At 31.1% G+C, this 24,074-nt stretch overlaps 4 protein-coding genes across 7 annotated transcripts; all 4 read left to right on the top strand.

Annotated features, from left to right (window-relative positions):
- Positions 1 to 4,636: 4,636 nt before the first annotated feature.
- Positions 4,637 to 9,518, top strand: LOC107031718 (serine/threonine-protein kinase STY13-like). Of its 4 annotated transcripts, none has more exons than XM_015233173.2 (8): positions 4,637 to 4,737; positions 5,333 to 5,703; positions 7,217 to 7,338; positions 7,494 to 7,699; positions 7,774 to 7,948; positions 8,153 to 8,287; positions 8,697 to 8,892; positions 9,170 to 9,518. In XM_015233173.2, the coding sequence occupies exons 2-8, from the start codon at positions 5,370 to 5,372 to the stop codon at positions 9,187 to 9,189; spliced, it is 1,188 nt and encodes a 395-aa protein (XP_015088659.1). In that variant the 5' UTR covers positions 4,637 to 4,737; positions 5,333 to 5,369; the 3' UTR covers positions 9,190 to 9,518. The 4 variants fall into 4 exon arrangements, with proteins under 4 accessions (XP_015088659.1, XP_015088660.1, XP_015088658.1 ...); XM_015233174.2 differs by lacking the exon at positions 4,637 to 4,737 and adding an exon at positions 4,795 to 4,947; XM_015233172.2 differs by lacking the exon at positions 4,637 to 4,737 and adding an exon at positions 4,980 to 5,132.
- A 2,637-nt stretch (positions 9,519 to 12,155) lies between these two features.
- LOC107029752 (homocysteine S-methyltransferase 2) lies at positions 12,156 to 16,870 on the top strand. The gene is made up of 8 exons (XM_015231201.2): positions 12,156 to 12,261; positions 13,093 to 13,289; positions 15,245 to 15,301; positions 15,405 to 15,634; positions 15,735 to 15,864; positions 15,973 to 16,176; positions 16,294 to 16,365; positions 16,461 to 16,870. The coding sequence occupies exons 2-8, from the start codon at positions 13,119 to 13,121 to the stop codon at positions 16,611 to 16,613; spliced, it is 1,017 nt and encodes a 338-aa protein (XP_015086687.1). The 5' UTR covers positions 12,156 to 12,261; positions 13,093 to 13,118; the 3' UTR covers positions 16,614 to 16,870.
- Positions 16,871 to 18,314: 1,444 nt separating this feature from the next.
- LOC107029623 (pentatricopeptide repeat-containing protein At3g22690) lies at positions 18,315 to 21,131 on the top strand. Its single transcript, XM_015231056.2, has one exon. It carries the CDS (start codon positions 18,485 to 18,487, stop codon positions 20,996 to 20,998), a length of 2,514 nt encoding a protein of 837 aa, XP_015086542.1. The 5' UTR covers positions 18,315 to 18,484; the 3' UTR covers positions 20,999 to 21,131.
- A 1,487-nt stretch (positions 21,132 to 22,618) lies between these two features.
- LOC107030452 (protein RDM1-like) lies at positions 22,619 to 22,978 on the top strand. The gene has a single exon (XM_027912002.1). The coding sequence runs from the start codon at positions 22,619 to 22,621 to the stop codon at positions 22,976 to 22,978; it is 360 nt and encodes a 119-aa protein (XP_027767803.1).
- The last annotated feature ends 1,096 nt before the right edge of the window (positions 22,979 to 24,074 follow it).

Raw genomic sequence — 24,074 nt, 5'->3', positions numbered from 1 at the left:
TGATTATAGTATGAATGCTTTTGAGTTTCTCTTATGTTTATTTATGCTAAAAATCATTATTTATTTTGAATATAGAAATTTAATCAAAAAGTCTATTCTATTGAATAAGTAACTGGTGAAATACTAAAATTTATAAATTTAATTGAAATATTAAAGTTATCAAATTTGACTCCTCTCCATTTCTCTTCTTTCCTTCCCGAAGTTTTCCTCTTTTTGATTTTGTTTTGGTTAGTCTTTTTTTTTAGATGATTTCTTTAATTGAGTTTAGCACTTTTGACTTGAACATTGATGTAAATATTTGGTTGATTTAAAAATCTGACCTTTTAGATTTGTTTGGCCTAAAAAACAATCAGGATTTAGACAATTAATATTTTGTGTATTAATTTCCTTGAAATTTTTGGCAATTTTATAATTATAGCAACATATATCTTGTCCATAAAGACATTTTAAAAGAATCTTCGTCCTATTTTTTTACCTACCAAGCATCCATCTTCCAATTCCATATCAGATAATTGATTTTCTAAATCGAATCCAATTTAAAAAATTAAATTTCCTGATAATAAAATGAATTTTTTTTCTCTGCTTTCATGCTATTGGTTGTCGTCAATTTTTTTAACACAAAGAGGGAGAAAAAGAGATGAAATAAATGGAAATTTTTAAATTGATAAGAATACATCTATTTGTATACATTAATTATGGTTATGATACACTTTACTTAATTAAATTAAGGTTAGTAATTTAAGTATAACTTACCTAAATTATAGTGTAAGGAATAATTACATCTTATTTATACTCTTTTTTAATTACAATAATTCTTTTATAATTTCAGATACATAAATCACCATCTAAATACATTAATTCTGATACAAAAAGAAAAAATATCAATATCTTACACTACAATAGGGAATAAAAATTGATAACCTAATTAAATTTCATAAATTACATTTATATTTCTTTTACTTTTGATATATAGAGGCAAATTCTAACAAGAAAAAAGAAATTCAAAATTTCAAGTTGCTTTAAATTATTCAGTGAAGTAATCTTTTAGATTTGATTAAAAAACTTTTATCGAAATTTCGGATAACTGAGGTGAGTTATCAAGGATACAAAATTGATGAAATTATTGTTGGACAAAAGATTTCTTTTGTGAATTTTCAAATTCATCAAAGATCTTTCCAATTTTGATTCAAGATTGTCAAAAATTTTGAGATTGAAAATTCTTCTCCCTGTTCATCGACGATCCATTCAATTTTGAATCAAAATTATTGAAGATTTTGAGATTTAAAATTCTTCCCCTAATTTATTGGAGATCCTTTCAATTTTGATTCAAAATTATCAAATTTTTTGAGAAGATACATAATAAATATTTTCACTATTTTTGTTAATATTATCATCACCAGTGATTTAAAGAAGTTCTTGAGCTTCTCTAAGGGCTCTCAGCCTCTCCTTCGCGACGACACCACCACCATTGAATATATATTTGTATACTAAATGTCAAATTCGAATTCTCATTGCTTTTGCAGAGTAAAGAAACGAGAAAAGTAGAAGAATACAAAACTGATAGAGCAACTGCATGGATTCACATGTATCAACTTTTATATATTTATGTATCATTTTCATAAAATTGTGCATGATACATTACTATTTATAATTTTAGCTTCAGGGTAAAGAGATTTAGTAATATCTGAAATTACATGTATTGTGTTGTTTAGTCAATTTTGTAATTTATGATCTCGAGATAGATATATTATTCATGATACATTACTATTTCTAAAATATTTAGTAGATTGCTAAGTACGATAATCCTACCCGATACATTAAACTATAAACATTGCCCATAAGGTGTTTGATTTTAGATCGTTGATATGTATATGATACATGTAATAAAGTTTGATAATTATTAAATTTGATAATTTGATACACAATGCTTTAGCTGTAGAACATTAGGTTTATGTATTGAGTATGTTTATTGGGTTGTGTGTATAGACAGATAGCCTTCTAATTGAATAATTTTGGGTGTATGTATAAGGTTAAAGATTGCCATTGATATGTATAATATACTTATTGTTGGATGTGATACATTGTGCTCCAGCTATATAACATTATGATTTATGTATACAGATTTAAGATATACTACATAACTTAATACATGTAAATGATACATTAGATAGGGTTGATGTATCAATTGCATTCATATTGAATATGATAAACACTAATCGAAGATTCAACAACATTATTATGTCTCGATACCTTAAATATGAACATGATGAATAGCATGAAATTAAACAAAGGTTAATGTAGGAGTGATGTATCAAATCAATAATAACACTAACAAAGACTAATTTAAGTGTAAAAAAATAAACAAGATACATTAAAAATTTGTACCTTTGATAGTGATAGTCGTGTAAGAGTTAATTTCCTTTTTTCCTACCTCTTTTCAAATTACTAAGATCTTTAAAATTTATGAATTTCAGACACATCACTGGACATTTAGAAACATAGTTGATGGGTGTATTCGAAAGGATAGAAATGTATCAAAGAGGGGATATGACATCCGGATGCATCACTGGATTTCATCAATAGATATCCGATACATAAATGAGGGATGTATTCAGAAAGGAGAGGGATGTATCCGAGGAGGGAATATAATGTATCAGCAAAAGGAGAGTGATATATTCCAGAGGAGACTCTTAAAAATTTTTAAATGATAAGAAATTTTAGAAATTATAGTAAAATAATATATTTATTAGATAACTTTTTCCTATAAATAAAGTACATGAAAATGGTTTAATAATTTTATATACCAAAAAGAAGAAATATATTTGTTAATCAATTGAATAAAAGAATAGAAAGAATATGATTATATAAATATAAATAATGTAAACATCACATTTTTTCTCGTGTAGTTATTGATGCACACTATATACACATGAAAATTACTGTATACAATTATACATAACATTAATGATAATTGTCATAAATGTTTTAATATTTGATTGTTATACAATATTCAAACATAATATTTGAGTAGAGTTGTTATACTTAAATAATTTAACAAAGAATGTATCACTATAATGAATATCATTGTTGTTAGAATATTATTATAAAAAAATAGAATATAATGACAAATTGATTTTGAAAAAAATGAAGTCATTATAATAAAAAATAATTGTTATATAAAGATTTGATTGTATTAAATAGATCTTATTAAAAAATTAATATTTTTTTATAATACTCCATCAAATATAAGACATTACTTCTTTGTAAACAATTCTAATTTATATTCCATTCTAGTGTTTCTTTTCTATTTAAGGAAACTTAAACTAAACTTTAAAATTTGTTACGTTTTCGATGTATTTTGTTAAATTATTCTTATCTTGTTACGCTACGTATAAAGGAAATTGAAGCTTTTATATTATTGGCAAAAAGATATATAATATATTACTTCGATTCAATAATTTATTACGAGCATATTTTAATTGAAAAAATTCTAAAAATGATAAAAAATATTAAAAAGTATTTTTATTAAATAATTTCCCTACTCCAAAAATTAGAGAAAAGAGCAAACATGTATAGATTACTCTGTAACATAGTCGAGGCAATACATTCGAAAAATAGAAAAAAACAATCAAATGTAGACGAAGCAAACAAAAAAAAAACAAAATTGAGAATCACTTATTTTCTCATCCACATAAAAAGAAAAGTAAAAGAATATCACTTTTCAAAAATACGTAATATTTTAATTTTCAATATTCACTTGAGATGCTTGAGACTGCCATACTTAAATGACACTTTGTACACTTTATATATATATATATATATATATATATACTTTTTTAATAATCATAAAATTTAAAGTTCTTTCATATTTTATTTGAGATAGATCATATAAATTTTTTGTATCTAGTTATGAATCAAATTTTTATAATCATATTTGATTCAGCAAAATTCTTGAAAATGTAATTTTTTCTTTCAAAGAAAAACAAGTTTTTAGAAAATGGAAAAAATAATATTTTATTAGAATAAATAAAAACAAATTCAACAATTAACATTTCATATCAATGTATACCGCCAGTAGTGGAGTCACGATGATCGATCGACACCTCTTTGTTAAAAATTATATTATGTATTCAGATAAGATTTTTTTCAAATGTGTATATACATATTATATATTAACACTTTTTGACTTCTATAAAATTTTTCATTTTTATGTTTTGACCCCCTTTGATCAAAATTCTGATTCCGTCACTGTCACGGCGACTCAATAAACCTCATATTCACTCTCTTCATAGCTCCTATCTCCACCACCCCACCAGACCATACCCCACACTATATTTTTCACAATATTTATTTAGATTGTATATAAATATCTTTATAATAATATTATTTACTTACTACAACTAAAAAAAAACTAACTTAACACACCATAAAGAAAATTAGAGGGGAGTAATTTTTATTTTCTTTAAATTTGTAATTCAATATCTAATATTTGTATTAAAATTTCAATTAAATTTATATTGTATGGAAGAAAACATATTGCACCAAAAGATACATAGGTAGAAACAAGAAGGACAATTTGGTCAATTCACATGTTGTTTGTATATAAATGGATGAATTTATGTTTTACAGGTAATTTAGTTTGAAAGGATTTGCACGGAAATAGTACAATTATTCTCTTTGTTTGTTTGGTAGAGAGTATCTTATGCTTTTATGAAGAAAAAATAAACTTCATTAATGGTAAATAGAAATAATTAAACCTTTTTTTTAGGCATAATTTTCTCCCCCATTAATATTTTTTTCCTTTTTTTCTCTGAAATTCTCTGACTTTTTCTCACGAAGAAAAAATCAAAGCAGAAAAAGAAGATTTGGGTCAAACTTTGCGTCTGTAAATGTTAAATGCCAAAATCTTCTTTTTCTGCATAATGGGTTTTTGATTTCACATTCTGGGTATTCTTCTTTTTCCCTTCAAAAATTTATAAATATATTTTTTATTTGTCCGGGGAATTAAAGGTCGTTTTCTAAGGGTTTACTTTTTTTTTCTTCTCTTTTTTAATTTGATTGGTTTTCATTTATGTGTTAAATGGATTGGTTGGTGATGAGAAAAAGGTTGCGTAGTTGAACAGATCCTAAAAGTCAGTTCTTTTTTATTTTCTTTGAATTTTTCTTGCCCTTTTTTTAGTAATTTATATTATTTATTTGTCAAATTTGGGGAAAAAAAAGAATTGGGTTTTTGGGAAGGTGTGAATTTGATGTTTTTTCATGTTCAAATGAAAGATATCCTTATTTTGTATTGATTTGTTTACTGATATGAACTTTTTTATTTGGTTTTCAGATCAGAAATCTGCTAAAATTTTGTTGGTATTGTTGAGATGGATTTAAATAGTAAGGAGAAAGTTGAAGAAGGTTCAAAATTGGATGGGGTAGGTACTGTTAGTAATAACAATATGGAATCGAAGAGTCTTCGAAGCATTAGTAGCAAAGATATGATATTCAGGGCTGATAAAATTGATCTGAAAAGTTTGGATGTTCAATTGGAAAAGCATTTGAGTCGAGTTTGGTCGAACAATTTAGAGAAACAAAATCAACAAAGGCCTAAGGAAGTTTGGGAGATTGATCCTTTAAAGTTGGAAATTAAGTATCTTGTTGCTAAAGGAACCTATGGTACCGTTTATCGCGGTACCTATGACAATCAAGATGTTGCAGGTAACATTAGTTGCTATGTTTGTTTTTATGATATTTGTTGCTACATGTTGTATTGTGATAATTATTGGGACTTGATCTGTTGTCGTCTAGGTAAATCGTGTAAACATTCAACATAGTGCATCATTTAGCCTTTCTTGTAGCGTGGGTGCATAGTATTATATCAGAAATGCATAGTTTTATACAAAGATCATGGGTTCACATGCCTCATATTTTAGTCTATGAATTAGTCCTTGTTTTTCAGTGATATTGATGTTTATATTTTGATGTCGTTCATTATCTTTGATACGCAAACAAGTAAAAGAAAATAGAAAAGATTCATTGTGATCGTTGATGAAATAAGTTGAGTGGATATCGATTGTAATTGGACTGTAGTGGTGGCGAGTTCTGTGAACTTTGATATGGCTATTGATGATATCCATTTTTAACCTTTACGAAACTGATTTGGATGTCTAGAAAACTAAGTCCAAGTCCACTAAATTTTCTCTGTTTATCAGATAGAGACAAGTAATACCGTAAAAAGCTGTTTTTTTTTTGGTGGATTAACTTGTTTGAGATGAATTTATTGATATTCACTATCAGGATTCGAATCACTGAACTGTATTGTTGGCATTGCAGTTTGCGATAAATGATTATTGGCTTATATTATAATCACGTAAAACACTATTTTTCCGATAAGATATATAAGATTGACTATGAAAGTTCCTTTTATTCTCTTCTCAACAATAAAAAGAAGGTTCTTTTTATTCTTTTCTGAGGGTGATTGGATAAAATTACTGTGAAAAAACTTGATGAGTTTATGTTCCTTGTTTACATCATGCATAAGCATTTAATAGTGGAAAATAAAGACAGAGTTGAGAACCATGAGGTCTCATATTCAAATCCTAGCAGACACAAAAAATACTAGGTGATTTCTTCCATCTGTTTTTTTGTTGGTGGGTGGTGATAGGTATCCTGTGGAATTAGTCGAGGTGGGCGATAGTTGGCCTTGACCATACGGTTATCATTAAAAAAAAAAAAACAGAAGTAAAACTCTCAATTCATTCCATAGTGGTCTGCTGAAAGGCCTATACCTCAACGTCAAATTTCTTCACCAAAGTCCAAGATGAAAATATACGCGTAAATAGTGGTTTAATAGAAGGGCCGACGTACCTGCTAAAAGTTTTCTAAATGCGTCAAGACTTCTAGGATTTTGTCAGGGAACATTTTTTCTCAATCAAGCTATTCAGGCCGTAATTTTTTGGGACTTAGTTGTTGTTGTTAGCTATTTAGGGCAGTATGGTCTTCCGCAGCGAAATCTTCAAAGAAGCTGTGTTTGCGGTGAAATTTACTGCACTTCTTTAGAGAGTGATTATTAACTTGAGCCAATGAACTCCGCAGAATTTGTAACAGTATATTGGATAAAGTATATGTGAAAAAGAAATACTGCCAATTAATGAAAATTATCAAACAGTAAGTTTTTCAGGAATTTTACCAACCACCGGTAATAGTTTCTTATGGAAAGTTATTTGTGTAGTGAAACTATTGGACTGGGGAGAGGATGGCATGGCCACAGCTGCTGAAACTGCTTCTCTGCGGGCATCATTTCGGCAGGAGGTTGCTGTTTGGCACAAACTTGACAATCCAAATGTTACCAGGGTACATAACTTTTCAGCTTTTAATTATGAGTACTTCTATTAAGATGTTGCCATGCAGCTTAAATCAAGCTTTGGCAATTTTAGATTTGGTACGTAGGATCTAATTAAATAACTCAATGTTCTGAATTTCCATTTGATTGTATTTGCTGTTTTCAGTTTGTTGGTGCTTCTATGGGCACTTCAAATCTTAAGATTCCTTCGAAGAATCCTTCTGATGGTTACACTACCCTTCCTTCTCGAGCTTGTTGTGTTCTTGTGGAATTTCTCCATGGTGGAACATTGAAAAACTACTTGTACAAAAACAGGAAGAAGAAGCTTGCCTTTAAGATTGTCCATCAGCTTGCTCTTGATTTGGCCAGAGGGTACGTCTTTTTCCTACGTTGTTTTCTTGATAATTATACCCAATGATGCTTATTTTCTTCTTCCAATTGTGCAGGCTGAGCTATTTGCACTCAAAAAAGATTGTACATCGTGATGTGAAAGCTGAAAACATGTTGTTAGACACTAGTAGAAATTTAAAAATTGCTGATTTTGGAGTTGCTCGTGTTGAAGCACAAAATCCCAAAGACATGACCGGAGAAACTGGAACCCTTGGATACATGGCCCCAGAGGTATTCCTACTTTTATGAGAGTTGTTGGGTTGGCTTTGCCCGTCTGAGATATATTATGTCGGCATGATATTGTCACTTGTCTACCCTCTCCCTATATCTTTTCAGAAAATTCTTCTTAGTTTTGCGTTAATGTTATTTCTACGTCACATTAAATCTACTTTTTCTCTATCATGTACTAAGGATTTAATCACATGCATTGTGTAGGTACTTGATGGAAAGCCTTACAACAGAAAATGTGATGTATATAGCTTTGGTATTTGCTTATGGGAAATTTATTGCTGTGATCTCCCATATCTAGATCTAAGCTTCGCTGAAGTCTCTTCTGCCGTTGTTAGACAGGTTTGTCCTCTGATTTACTAGTAAAAACATTGTAACTCAATATCTTTTCTTATGTTGATCCGTCTCTCCAACGATTGTTGCCTATGTCATGCACAAAACATAGCTTCGATACTATATAGTATATACCTTTGAGTGTTCATGCACTTCACAATTAGAGGGCATACTTACCTTTCTCGACTCATTGCTCATATGTTGTGTTGCTCGGACTCTCCAAATTGTTGTTGCACCTGTGTCGGATCTTCCAAAATGCACTATTTTGGAGTATCCAACACACACCAGTCGACTTTTTTGAAGAGTCTGAGCAACATAGTCATATCTTGAGTTAATACTGGTCTGTTATCTTTATGTTTTTCTTGATGTGTGAAAAAGACGCTGCTTAAATTATTCACATGTTATAACCATCTTGCAGAATTTGCGACCAAATATCCCGAAATGTTGTCCAAGCTCTGTATCAAATATCATGAAGAAATGCTGGGATGCAAATCCAGACAAACGACCTGAAATGGATGAGGTAGTGAAAATGTTGGAAGCCATTGACACAAACAAAGGAGGAGGAATGATACCCGAAGATCAAGTTATACAAGGCTGTTTCTGCATTGTTCGTAGTAAGGGTCCATAGTCCTTGTTTACTCTACTTTTTAGCCCTGTTGCTCATGTTGATGATATTGTACTATTCATTCATTCGGTTGCTTGAACTCTTCGAGCATGATGCTGGAAAATCTTCCTCAATTGTTGTAAACGCGTATAGCTGGTGAAAAGTTCAAGAATTCTAAGTTTGATCTTTTCACGAGAACCTTTCGTTCTCCTCCCTTGATGTGGATGTAGAGCTCAGAATTCACTATGTTTCACCAGATTGCAATTATTTCTTCTTTTTCTTTTCAGGGAAACTCCGATGTTTCTAATCCACTGGCCCGACTAACCTTGATTGTGCCAGAGAAGGCCAGTATGGGGATTCTAGCGTTCCCTATCGAAGAGAAGATTTCATTTTTAAAGCAATTCTTCAAGTATATAGTTTGGCTAAAGATTCTGTTATGCCATATGGTAATGGCAATGGCAAGACTACAGATTGTTTTTTGGTTTTTCTGTTAAAGTTGAACATGAGATTTCAGAGTCATTGGTGCTAATAATATGACCATTTTGCCCTCTTGATTAGTACAATTCAATTGTTCTTATTGTAGCATATTGGCTATTTGCTCTGATAAAGGTCAAGAATCCAATCTAAGTTCTCTAAGCTTTTGGCTTTTTGTGTCCATTTGTGGTCATAATGTGCAAAAAAAGTTTCTTACTATAAGTGGGATTTTCCCAAATTGATCATAAAACATTGAGTATTTGTTTTGACTTAGGATTAGAGTTAAGTGGATTCCAACACACAAAACCATTGGGAATTTGTCCAAAGACGATTAGAATTGTCTTCTTCTTTTGTTCTTTTGCTTGGTCTTGTCTTCTTCTTTGTATTAGCTATTAATACTTTGTTTATTATGCATTAGAGCTTATCGAAAACAATTTTTCTATCTTCGGTACAAGATAGGAGTAAATCTGCATGCACATCACCTTCAGACTCTATTTGTGACTTTGTATTTGCTACACATACTCGTTTATTATGCTTTACTTGAATTGAGAGCTTATCAGAATCTTCAGTATAAAATAGGAGTAAAATTGCGTACACATCACCTTCAGACTCCACTTGTAGATTACATTGACATTGTTATTGATGATGCATATGACCTCCTCTTTTGGCTTTAGATATCAATAACTATCTCATCAAAGTAAAACCCAAAAATTTAATTTTAGGTTATGATGATCGAGTTGTGAATGGAGTGTGATGAAAGTTCTGATAAATTAGGTTTTGAGTCCCACTTGAGAGAAAAAAAAGAAGAAGTGATAAATGATTTTTTCTTATCTGCCTAATTTTTATTGAAAAAAAAGTTAATCTATACATGTATTATCACGATGGACTCAATTTAACAAGACACTTTATTTATTATCGAATAGACGTAAAAAAGAAAAATTATTGTTTTAATCTATGTGAATGCATAATGCAGTGGATTCCATACAAGACACCGCATTTATTATCGACTAATTGTAAAAGAAAAACATATATGTTATTTTAATTTACGTAAATATGTGATGCTTTATCTATCGTATTGCTTTCGACTAAGCACATTATTTATTATCGAATAAAAGTACAAAAAAGAAAAACTTATTGTTATATTTCTGAATAAATACATAATACTGATTCACCATATTACTTTAGTCCAGACACTTTATTTATTATTGAATGAATATAAAAAAGAAAAACCTATTATAATGTCATTAAGAAGGATTATTCTTTAGGACTCGTGCACGCAATTTGACATCTTGTTATAATAATAATAAAAAAAAGTAGTAATTAAATTGACCTTTATCAGATAATAATAAAAAAACCATAAAATCAATTATATTTTTATAAAGTTGTTGAGGTTTATATATGTATATTTTTCCCCATTTCAAATAACATTAAAATATCAAAATCCTCTTGAAAATATTTAAATAATTATTTTTTCTTTGGTCGGTCAAACGATATTTGTCTTAGATTATACACATAAAGGTTTATGATAATATTTTTTAATTTACGTACTTAAAATAAGTGAAAAATATATCGACTTATCCCTTAAGAATATATTCCAAAAATTTTCTTAAAAAAACAATTTTCCCTACATGCAGAACACACCCATAGAATATGCTATCTTTATACAATTTTCAATATCTAAAATATTTTTGTGATTAGTCATACAACGTGTTACGTATAAAATAATTTAGAAATAGCGTGAAGCAATTTCTATCGCAAATTATGATAAAAGCATCTTAATCCAAAATCTGCTTTTATTTATTTAAAATGTTTTTTCCAAAAAAAAGGCCATGATAAGTGGATATGTTTAATTACATAACATTAGCGTGAAATTTAAGTTAAATTATTTTATTATTTGAAAAACGTTAATCAAGATGATTCTTGTTTAATACGGCGTTGGCACTAGCTAATTATGTGTTGGCTTACAATTAAGTTTCAAATTCCATTAATATGCTTCTAAAATGTAGTGATTTCGAAATTAGACTGAAATTATATGTAAGGGCACTCCATGTTAAAAAAAAAAAAGGAGGAACAATTATCTAATTAAATAAATATTTTTGTCATATTTAATTAAGTCTTTTTATAATTTGTAATAAGTATATTTTTCCTCACTAATTAATAATTTCATATCAAATTTCAAATCGAACACAATACATGTCTTTTTCTGCTATCACTGAAATAAGGAGAGAAGCGAGCGTGAACAAGAGAGAGGTGAGTGAGATTCGTGTATGTATCCAGATACACGTGAATCACTCTAAAATACAAACTACATATATTTGTGACATTAGATTCGCGAGTAAAATATGAGTGACGAGCGAAATGAGAAAAAGATAAGCGAGATTTATCTATATATCTAGAATACGTACAAATTCACTATGATACAGTATATCTGAACGTTTTGATTACATTAAAATTTAATAAGATATGTAATATTAGAAATCATAGTGTATTTTGTAAATTAGAAAGGTTTTGGTATGTTACCAAAGAAAGTAAAAAGGCACATCATGTGAAATGGACTCTAAAAGACAAAATGGGTCGATTTTCCTTCATGTGCGCTAGATATATATGTAAACGCTTAACCAAATTTGATTTTACAAAAAATATTTTTTCAACCTACCCAAAATATTTGTCCAAATTCATACAAAAAGAAAAATAGTCTAGATACATTACAAATTATGGCTAGATACACGACACTTAAATTTAACCTTCTTCTTGTAACAAAAAAAAATCCAAAAACTTGCTTATATAAGGAAATGTTTTTGTGAAATTATCCACCATCCAAAAATAGCTTCTTCCTTTTTCCTCTCTCATCAAATTTCTAGACGCGAGTGCACGTATCTGAAAGAGATTATAGAATTTTGGAAAGGTATCGATTATAATGATTTACAGTTTAATCGGTTAAAGTAATTTTTAAAACAGTATGTTGTCATTTTTTTTTTATGTATAAATTTATTTATTTTTACGTTTTTCCAAATTAATATTGTAATTTTTTATAATTACATATTTCTTCTCAATGTACATGAAGTTATTAAAGTAATAGGTCCCAATTAAGATAGATCTAAGTGGTAAGAAAAATCAATTACGATAAGACCTATTTGGTAAGAAAAATCAATTACAATAATTTAAACCGTATCAAACAAATCAATAGAAAAAAGTATGTAATAGGAGTAGTAACTAATACTAAATCTTACTAAAAATAAGTTTTGGGTATTGGAAGTGATATTTTAAAATATTTAAGGACATTCAAATAATTATAAAAACTCCATGGCTTTTATTCTCTATATTTTATTGCGTTTCTCTTTTATATACTTATAAGAAAAAAATATCAATTAAGAAAATTGATTATTTAAAATAAGTGATTATCTAAATATTGAAAATAAATAATATTTAATAAAAAATGATGTTATATTAAGTTAAATAAATAAAAGTAGACAATTAAAAATAAATAAATTATTATTAATTAAAATAAATAAAAAAAGCTAATTAAGATATTTATAATTTAAAATTTAAGACAGATAATTTGAGACGGAAAGAGCAGTGTACACAGCATATATATGGGAGACATTCCTCATTAAACTCATTTCCCTTTTTTCAATTTTCTGCCAACTTCTGCAAAGTTTTCAAAATAAATATATTCACTTTCCTTCTAAATTTCTACACAATCTCCTCAATTAATTTTTAGTCAATATTTTTGCAGAGATTAATTTAACACACACAAAAAAAATGGGGTTGAAAAGTGAGTCGACATTTTTGGGTGATTTTCTCCGGCAGTGTGGTGGCTACGCCGTGATAGACGGTGGACTTGCGACGGAGTTAGAGAGGCACGGTGCTGACTTAAATGATCCTCTTTGGAGTGCTAAATGTCTTGTTAGCTCTCCTCATCTTATAAGAAGGGTACGTTATGTATTGTGTTTTAGTTATCGCATTTAATATATTTTTATTTTTTGATATATATTATTGTTTGTTGTTTTCTGTGAATCAGTTATCGTATCTATTTGTTTTTGTTATTAGTTTTTGCTTTTAATATTTGTTTGTTGTTTATTATATTTCAGTTATCGTAGTGATTTTTTCTTGTTATTAGTTTCTTACTTTTAATATATGTTATCACTTGTTGATATATTATGTTTTAGTTATCGTATTAATTTGTGATTGTCATTGTTTCTTTTCTTAAATGTTCTACATCATCTTTTGTTAATTGTCATAATCTTTTATAACTAATTTGATTTATCGCATGTAAATCAAAAATTCTTCTGAATAATCCTTTCAATCTTCATAAGATAGAAATAAAATTTATGTTTTTCTTTTAATTAAATAAATAAAAAGAAAGAAACGATAAAAATTAGTTTCGTGTACGTACGTTCAATTTTTTTTAATATATATCGTCATGACATGTTCATCCTTAGCTTGAACTTTTTAAATATATTATTATTACCTCTTTATCTTTTTCTTGATTTTCTTAAAAAAGTCATAATTGGAATTTAAAAAACTAATTAAAGAACTAAAATATGTAAAACTATATTCATCATCTTAGACAGTGACAAGACTCATTCTTGTGTTAATTAATCATTCTTTATTAGAAAATTATATCATAAATATATACATTTTGTTAATTTCTTCGTAATATTTTAAATTTTTTCTCGTTAGTGAAAAAAAGTTACTCCGTTTTTTTTAATTTATTTATTTATGTGGAAGATTCGAGCTGTCCTATGCTTGTTGTTTTAATTTTTTTTAATATTAGTTTCTGTGGAACATGTGAGGTGTTACACTACATTACTTTTGACATCAACAACGTGGCTGCTTTTGTATTTGACACCTCATCATTATGTTTCAGTTATTGTGCTGACACATCTAGAAGTTACGAAAAGATATATACATATTTAAAGCTATTAAATTCTATCGAATTCATATTGTCGACCCTAAGTCGCCACCCCTAACATAGAATATGTGTACATAAAAGATTATTGATATTTAAAAAGTATAGTGAAAGTATTGCTAATTCTATCAAATTAAATTATATAATTTCGTCTTTGCTTGAGGTGTATTGACATAATCAAATCAAGGGAAAATATCTTTTTAATTCCTTTGAATGAAAAATACACTTCATAAAAAATGAATTTTAGCGGTAATTAATTGTTAATTGTTGCTAAATATGTACTTTTAGCGACATTTAACATTCTTTGTATATGTCCCTAAAAGTTTTGGCGACATTGGATCTAATTGCATTTAACTAATGTCAGTAAAGACTTTAACACTTTTTAATCATGTGTTTATTTATTGCCGCTAAAAGTTGTTTATCTTGTAGTAATAAAGAAATGTTACAGAAAAAGTTGGTAGAGCTAGGGCTTATATTCTCTGTGTTGATTAGCGATTGGCTCGTCTTTATCCAATTATGTTTGTAGTCAGAAACGGAGCTAGGTGGGAATTTATGGGTTCAGACGAATCCACTAGCTTTTTCATAGACCCTATATTTGTATTAGAAAATTAAATAAATATATGTATATTAACATTTGAACCCCCAAACAAAATTGATTTAGAACCCCCAAACGCATAACTTTGGGTCCGCCTCTGTTTGTAGTACTTGGATCGTATTATACTAGTTTAGGAGACTTACGTCGATCTCTATAGCAGTAGCAGATCTGCAGCAATTGCGAGTTGTGTCACTGATCAACAAAAATTCTCACAACATGGATGAATCCCATGTTTCCATAGCCTAGATATCCTTAAGGAGATGCAGAGTATGTTTTTCTCGCGTAAATCGTAACCATTCAGGAGGAGGACAAGCTAACGGACGATAACATGAATGACAAAGATCAAAATAAATTGATTGTTATTCTGTTTTGATGTAACAGGTGCACCTAGATTACCTGGAAGCTGGTGCCAACATTATAATCTCTTCATCTTATCAGGTTTTTGCAATGAGCTTATGTATTTCCTTTTTATTGCTCTTTGGCTAATTAGATAACTAGTAATGCTCACATTAGTTGTTTCACTTTCGTTTGCACGAGACAGGCAACCCTTCAGGGATTCGAAGCCAAGGGAATTTCAAGGGAAGAAGGTGAAGCATTGCTCAGAAGAAGCGTGGAGATAGCATGTGAAGCGCGAAACATATATAATGATAGAGCTTCCAAAGGTTCTTGGGATGATTTTGATGATGGAACCGGTTTGAAACGCAATCCGGTATTGGTTGCAGCGTCTGTGGGAAGTTACGGAGCTTATTTGGCTGATGGTTCTGAATATAGGTGAGTTAATGTTCAACGTCTTAGTAGAACGGTTGAGGTGTATTTTGATTTAACTTAAAGATATGTGAAATTGATTACTCTGCCCTTCGTGGTTTTGTAGTGGAATTTATGGTGATGCGATTACTGTGAAAACACTAAAAGATTTTCATCGAAGGAGAGTACAGGTTCTTGCGGATTCAGGTGCTGATTTGATTGCATTTGAGACAACTCCAAACAAAATTGAAGCTCAGGTATTTACGTTCTTGATCATATATACTCTCGCTCATTTTCCCCAAGTCGAAGTTATGTCCTTTAGTAGTGTCAAGTGTGCTTAACTTCATTTTTTTCGTTTTGTATAGGCTTATGCTGAGATTCTTGAGGAAGAGGCTATCAACGTTCCTGTGTGGTTTTCCTTCAGTTCTAAAGACGGTATCAATGTAGCCAGTGGCGATTCCATTGCAGAATGTTCTTCAATTGTTGATTCGTGTAAGCAAGTTGTTGGAATTGGAATCAATTGTACCTCTCCGAGATACATTCAGGGGCTGATCCAATCAATCCGAAAGGTAAAGTTACTTCTTTGGTTTGTGAAATTGATATGTAAGAGAAATGTGTCGTCATGTACCAAGATTCATCTTGAAACTCTGAAATGTTGATTGGTTCCATGGACAAATGATATGCAGGTAACAAGTAAACCAATACTTGTATATCCAAACAACGGTGAGACTTATGATGGCGTAAAGAAGGAATGGGTGGTAAGTCTTTTCAATACTATAACATGTACGTCTATCAAATGATTGAACAATCGAGAGTCAACGTTTCATTAAAAGAACCTAATGAATTGTTGTAGGCTTCAAGGGGCGTTGTAGAGGAAGATTTTGTGTCATACGTGGACAAGTGGTGCGACGCTGGGGCGTCACTCGTTGGAGGTTGCTGCAGGACTACCCCAAATACCATTAGAGCTATTTCCAAGGTTCTCACCAGAAGGTCTCACAGTGTTTAAACCGAGTTTTTTAGGGCTAAATATGTTACAAGAGTTATGGAACTAAAATGATTTTGTTTTATATGTTGTTTCTCACTACAATGGTGATGGTGCTATAATTCTCTTACATTGTACTTTAGGCATCTCAATTCAATTTATATGACCTTGTTGTGTCATGTTTACTCTTTTCGTTGACATGTCAAAGTGAGTGTGATATCCTCAACAATAGCGCGTGAAAAACTTAATTTAGCCAATTTTTTATCTTTTCCAATTTTCAAGTCACCATCTCCCACCATTTATTTAAGTTTAAATTCTTTCAGTGGTGGTCAATTTTTTTTGTTCAAATTGTTTGGAAGTCATTCTTTTTCTTCTTTATTGTATTACTTTTCTGAATTTATCATTGTCTCCCTTTTTGCCGGATAAATGAATACCAACATTCATATTTCATATTTGTCTTTTTTATAACACCTTTTTCGCCGAAAAAAATAAATATGAACACTCATATTTCATAATTTATCTTTCTTTCTCCTTGTCTCCCTCCTCCCCCTCCTCTCCTTTTCTCTCGAAACAACACTAAGACAGAAAGGAAAAAATAAATCTAAAGTAGTAGAGAAGACAACTACCATAAGAGGGAGGTGTTAAATTTTTTTTTTTTAGAATAATATTTTTATTATATTTACTAAAATAGATTTTAGAATAATTTTTAACTTAAAATAACACATGTAATCATTTAATTCGTCGTTTGTCATGTCATCAATGAGTGTATCACACTCTCCTTCAGTTTTTTTCTTACTATAAAAAAAGTGTCGAAAGAATATAACGGAACCTTAAAAATTTGATCAGATGTCAAACAAGTAAGGACATTTTTAGACCAAAGTATTGATGACGAGCATTTTGGACCAACCTACAATCGGAGGACATTTTTTTTCCTTTCGCATAGTCTAAGGGTATTTTTGAAGCAAAGTATTGACGGTAAGGACATTTTTAAGCCAAACTATAAACAAGTACATTTTTGTTCCTGTCACATTAAGGACATTTTTTTACCCTTTTTGCTTTTTTAAATAGCAAATGTTTATCTTATTTCAATTCAAAAAAAAAATATTTCTTAAAATTGTATTTTATCGTTATATAAATATAAATTAATGATGGATATATAATGTCTTTGTATATATGACATATAGTATATGTTGAAAGGGTTCATGAAGTTATTTGATTTTAATTGATAAGATGAGATTAAGAAAAAAAAATATTTCCTATATTTTTATTTTTTAAAGTGAATTTAAAAGAAAGAAAACAAGAACATGATTCTTTTATAATAATTTAATTAAGAAGAAAATATGTTTTAAAAGAAAAAAATAATATAGTTATTCGAAAAAGAGCATGACATTTTTGACCCATTTAGGAACGATAGGAGTATTTTTGAACCATAGTATTGACTATAAGGATATTTTTAAACTAAAGTATCGATGACAAGGGCAATTTTGAGTCAAATTATAAACTGAGAATATTTTTATTAATTTCTCATAATTTAAGGACATTTTAATCTTTTTCTCTTGTTTTTATAATTGTATCGTATAAATCCGTTGTTAGATAATAATAAAAAGTCTAATTTTATGTAATAACAATCAGGATTCTGATGTTACCTTGATATATTCTTTCTATTTTATCATACATTTTCATATTAGTTGTATTCGTATTTTATATATCTTCTGGATTTATCATTAAATTATTAAAATGTGATATTACGAGAATGATGCAATATATATCTAAATATATGCCACTTATGTAGTACTACGCTGGTTAAACATTTTAGTTCTCATCAATGGAGTTTATCAGCAAGAATGGTGTCAGTTGTAAGCTCTCGAAAAGCTGAATAAACACCTCGAATAGCAATGGCAGCAACCATAAATCTATCTCTTTCTCCACTTCTCTCTACTACACAAACTCAATCGAATCGAATATCAACAACAACTGACTTAATAAAATCCTGCAAAAATCTGAACGAAATCAAACAACTACACGCCCATTTCACAAAACAGGGGTTCAATCAAGACCCTGGTTTTCTCGGTAAACTCATTGCTAAATGCTCCGAATTGGGTTCCTATAATAGCATGGAATATGCACAAATAGCTTTTGACAGTTTCTGTAGTAGTAATGAAGAAGGTTATGATAATACATACAAGTTCAATTCTTTGATTAAAGGGTATTCTTTAGCGGGTTTGTTTCATGATGCTGTATTGATTTATGTAAGAATGGTTGTTGAATGCGTGGAGCCTGATGGGTATACTTTTCCTTTGATTTTGAGTGCTTGTGCGAAGGATGGGAGTTTTTTTACAGGAATTCAAGTTATGGGTTTGGCTTTGAAATGGGGTTTTGGTGATGATGTGTTTGTTTTGAATTCAGTGATACATTTGTATGGTGAATGTGGGGAGGTGGATAAAGCAAGGAAAGTGTTTGATAAAATGTCTGAGAGAAATTTAGTGTCTTGGACTTGTTTGATTTGCGGGTATGCGAAGAGTGAGAAGGCTGAAGAGGCGGTTGCTTTGTTTTTCGAGATGGTAGAGGAGGGTGTTATGCCGAATTCTGTGACAATGGTGTGTGTGATATCGGCTTGTGCAGAGTTAGGGGATTTGAGATTGGCGGAAAGAGTGTGTGGTTATATTGGGAAGGCGGGATTGAAGGTCAATAGTGTTATGGTAAATGCTCTTATTGATATGTATATGAAATGTGGATCTATGGATAAGGCAAAAAGGCTTTTTGAGGAATGTGTTGATCGTAATTTGGTAATGTACAATACAGTTTTATCAAACTATGTACGTACCCGGATGGTAAGGGAAGCGCTAGAGGTCTTAGGGGAAATGCTATTCTGTGGAGGACCTCGTCCGGATAGAGTAACTTTGTTGTCTTCTATATCAGCTTCCACAGAGATGAATGATGTTCTCTTAGGAAAGCAGTGTCACGCTTATGTTTTGAGGAACGGGTTAGAGAACTGGGATTCCATTGGTAATGCTATCATTGATATGTACATGAAGTGTGGGAGTCAAGAATGGGCTTGCAGAGTTTTTGATCAGATGTCAAACAAGACAGTAGTCTCATGGAATTCACTCATTGCTGGATTTATGAGAAATGGTGATGTGGAGGCTGCTTACAGAACTTTCAATGAGATGCCTGAGAGTGATCTTGTATCATGGAACACCATGATCGGTGGTTTGGTACAGCAGAGCATGTTTGAGGATGCAATTCATCTATTTCGTGTACTGCAGAATGAGGGGATTAAAGCAGATAGAGTGACAATGGTCAATGTTGCATCTGCCTGTGGATATTTAGGTGCTAATGATCTTGCTAAGTGGATATACAATTACATTGAGAAGTACGAAATTCGTCTAGATATGCAGCTAAGTACCGCGCTTGTTGACATGTTTGCTAGGTGTGGTGATCCTTCAAGTGCAATGAAAGTGTTCAACAAAATGAAAGAGAGGGATGTTTCTGCCTGGACTGCAGCGGTAGGGACCATGGCTATGGAAGGAAATGGTAAGCGGGCAGTCGAGCTATTCTATGAGATGCTTGGGGAAGGGGTGGAACCTGATCAAGTTGTGTTTGTAGCTGTACTAACAGCATGTAGCCATGGGGGCTTAGTAGGAGAAGGAATGGAAATTTTTACGAGTATGAAAGAGATGCATGGCATCTCACCACAGATAGTGCATTATGGGTGCATTGTTGATATGCTTGGCCGCGCTGGGTTATTGAAAGAAGCTGTTGATATAATAAAAAGCATGCCAATGAAGCCCAATGATGCAGTTTGGGGGGCTTTTCTAGCTGCTTGTAAAATGCACAAAAACGAGGAGATAGCAGCTTATGCAGTTGATATGATCTCCGAATCATCCCCAGATAAAGCCGGGATCCATGTGCTTCTTTCAAATATTTATGCTTTGGGAGGGAAGTGGACTGATGTTGCGAAGGTAAGGATGTCCATGAAGGAAAGAGGGATAAAGAAGAACCCCGGTTCAAGCTCAATCGAGGTGAATGGGAACATTCACGAATTTACTTCAGGTGATGAGTTTCACCCGGAACACACACACATTTGCCTAATGCTAGACGAAATGAACTGCAGGGTTAGAGAGGCAGGTCATGTCCCTGATCTAACAAATGTTTTGTTGGATGTTGATGAACAAGAAAAAGAATTCTTGCTTAATCGACACAGCGAGAAAATAGCCATGGCATATGGACTCATCTCTACCTCTCGGGGACATCCCATTCGTATAGTGAAAAACCTTCGCATGTGCTCAGATTGCCATTCATTTGCAAAATTTGTTTCAAAAGTATATCATCGGCATATTGTTATCCGAGATAACAACCGTTTCCATTTTTTCCAAGGAGGGTTGTGCTCCTGTGGTGATTATTGGTAGCTTAGCTGTAATATGTATATGTTTGTACAATACATATGTTGTATTGATACTTTACTTGTGTAATGACAGATAAATTCCCTTTATCCTATTCCTCAATTGTTAGAAAGAATGTAACAACCCAAGACATTTCTGATTTGTTATTTTGCATTTCTTAAAGTTCATAACAACAACAAAAGATACGAAATTTGATCAATATTTTTATCTGTCAACATGAAATAAACTCAAAAGCATTCATAAGATAATCATTTTTAAAACGTGCATATTTTTGTATTAGAGAAAATGATGCTTATGTAGATGAGGATTACATTTAGAGAAACTAGAAATTCAAGATTCTAGACCAAGTCCATATATAAGATGGATTCGTATTTGCAGCAGAATCTATTTGGATGGATCATTCAAATCTGGGAAAATTGCATCAATGGAAACATGCTACATAGGATCACCATGCCAGAGCCTAGCAATGAAAAAAAGGAGATGTAGTATGCATATGCATTTCTTCTATAAGCCAAATGCGTGCTTCGGCTTTGGCTGGATCGATGAGTTAATCCAATGGAATGTCTTCATCATTGGCCCCAACCCTCAAACAATCCCACTGCTTCATGGAGAGACTGGTCAGGAAGTGCAGTGGTTGCCCATATAACTCCTTGATTGATGTAGCCATCCCCATCCAGGACTTACAAGGAATCAGAGGTCTTCCTCGTAGGGATAGGAATCATCTGCAGGTACTCTTGGTACATTCTCGCTTTTCTGAGTATAACATTTGCATTATAAAGCCCACATGTAAGGAAACGAAAAAGTAAAAGTAATTAGGAAACTAAAAGGAAGGGAGAAATAATCTATACCTAAATCCTGATCAGCCATGAAAAGCAAAAAGAGAACAAAAACCAGTTGAACCATTCAGAGAAGCTTAGCTCCTTCTAATTTCTTTATTTTATTCGTAACGTCGAAGAGAGGACTTATATATAGGGAGAGTAGTCAAGTGGAGATCACCTGACATAAGGATAAAACTAGATCACGTTTTCTATATGTCCTCTTTTGGATGATTCTGTAGAACATAATCATTGTCATATCACGAGGAAAATAAGAGCTATAGTGTACGAATTTGCTATTTTTATTTGTTCGATCAAATATTGAAAAATATGTTAAAAGCATCAAATTAGTATATTCTCATGATCGAAAATATAAAAATATCAATTTGATGCGTTTAACACACATTTTTCAATATTTGATCGAAAAAATAAAAATAGCAAATTCATACATTGTAGCTCTTATTTTCCTCCTGATATGACAATGATTATGTTCCATAGAATCATCCAAAAGAGGACATATAGAAAACGTGATCTAATTTTATCCCTATGTCACGTGATCTCCATCACCTGACTACTCTCCCTATATATAAGAAGTCCTCTCTTCGAGTGTAAGAATAGAAAGAAATCAGAAGGAGCTACACTTCTATGAATGGTTCAACTTTTTTTTTATTCTCTTTTTGTTTTCCATGGCCGATCGGGATATAAGTATAGATTATTTCTACTTTCCTTTCAGTTTCCTACTTGCTTTTACTTTTTTTATTTCCTTACATGTGGGCTTTATAATGCAGATGTTATACTCAGAAAAGCGAAAATGTACCAAGAGTACATGCAGATGGTTCCTATCCCCGCAAGGAAGGCCTCTCTGATTCCTTGTAACTCATGGATAGGGTTGGCTGCATCAATCAAGGGGTTATATCAGCAACTGCTGCAATACCCGACCAATCTCTCCATAAAGAAGTGGGATAGTTTGAGGATTGGGGCTAGCGATGAAGACGTTCCATCGGATACACTCATCGATCCAGCCAAAGCCGAAGCAAGCATTTGGCTTATAGAAGAAATGCATAGAAAAACTACATCTCCTTATTTCATTGCTAGGCTCTGGCATGCTGATCCTATGTATCATGCTAATATTGATGCAATTTTCCCAGATTTGAATGATCCATCCAAATAGATTCGGTTGCAAATACCAATCCATCTTATATATGGATTCGGTTCTAGAATCTTGAATTTCTAATTTCTTTCTATATGTAATACCTATCTACACATAAGCATCATTAAAACTATGTACGTTTTGAAAAATGATTATAGTATGAACGCTTTTGAGTTTGTCTCATGTTTATTTATGCTAAAAATCATTATTTATTTTGAATATATAAATTTAATTAAAAACTCTATTCTATTGAATAAGTAACTGGTGAAATACTAAAATTTATAAATTTAATTGAAATATTAAAGTTATCAAATTTGACTCCTCTCCATTTCTCTTCTTTCCTTCCCGAAGTTTTCCTCTTTTTGATTTTGTTTTAGTTAGTCTCTTTTTAGACTAAGGGCATTTCGTAGCCAATAGGTTAACGAAGAGTATTTTTGAAGTCCTCTATATAAGAGAAGCCCTCTCTTCAAATGTAAGCAAAAAAATCAGAACGAGCTAAACTTCTCTGAATGGTTCAACTTTTTTTTATTTTCTTTTTGCTTTCCATGGCCGATCAGGATTTAGGTATAGATTATTTCTACTTTCCTTTTAATTTCCTACTTACTTTTACTTTTTTTGTTTCCTTACATGTGGGCTTTATACTGCAGGTGTTATACTCAAAAAAGCGAAAATGTACCAAGAGTACATGCAGATGGTTCCTATCCCCGCAAGGAAGGCCTCTCTGATTCCTTGTAACTCATGGATAGGGTTGGCTGCATCAATCAAGGGGTTATATGGGCAACTGCTGCACTACCTGACCAATCTCTCCATAAAGAAGTGGTATAGTTTGAGGATTGGGGCTAGCGATGAAGACGTTCCATTGGATACACTCATCGATCCAGCCAAAGCCGAAGCAAGCATTTGGCTTATAGAAGAAATGCATAGGTATACTACATCTCCTTTTTTTCATTGCTAGGCTCTGGCATGCTGATCCTATGTATCATGTTTTTATTGATGCAATTTTCCCAAAATTAAGTTATATTATTTTAATTTATTAGTTTTAGTTTTCATCTAAGACTTATTTAATTAAATATTTTACTCCATAATATATATATATATATATATATATATATATATA

Source organism: Solanum pennellii, chromosome 9, assembly GCF_001406875.1.
Source record: "Solanum pennellii chromosome 9, SPENNV200".
Lineage (NCBI taxonomy): Eukaryota > Viridiplantae > Streptophyta > Magnoliopsida > Solanales > Solanaceae > Solanum > Solanum pennellii.
The sequence above is the reverse complement of the archived record's forward strand: the minus strand, read 5'-3'. Positions and strand labels throughout refer to the sequence as shown.

Coding starts and splice junctions, on each gene's coding strand:
- LOC107030452 (XM_027912002.1), top strand. CDS start 22,619: ATGTACCAAGAGTACATGCAGATGGTTCCTATCCCCGCAAGGAAGGCC.
- LOC107029623 (XM_015231056.2), top strand. CDS start 18,485: ATGGCAGCAACCATAAATCTATCTCTTTCTCCACTTCTCTCTACTACA.
- LOC107029752 (XM_015231201.2), top strand. CDS start 13,119: ATGGGGTTGAAAAGTGAGTCGACATTTTTGGGTGATTTTCTCCGGCAG. Junction 13,290..15,244: donor CTCCTCATCTTATAAGAAGG/GTACGTTATGTA, acceptor TTGATGTAACAG/GTGCACCTAGATTACCTGGA. Junction 16,366..16,460: donor GCGTAAAGAAGGAATGGGTG/GTAAGTCTTTTC, acceptor GAATTGTTGTAG/GCTTCAAGGGGCGTTGTAGA.
- LOC107031718 (XM_015233173.2), top strand. CDS start 5,370: ATGGATTTAAATAGTAAGGAGAAAGTTGAAGAAGGTTCAAAATTGGAT. Junction 7,700..7,773: donor GCTCTTGATTTGGCCAGAGG/GTACGTCTTTTT, acceptor CCAATTGTGCAG/GCTGAGCTATTTGCACTCAA. Junction 8,288..8,696: donor CTTCTGCCGTTGTTAGACAG/GTTTGTCCTCTG, acceptor ACCATCTTGCAG/AATTTGCGACCAAATATCCC.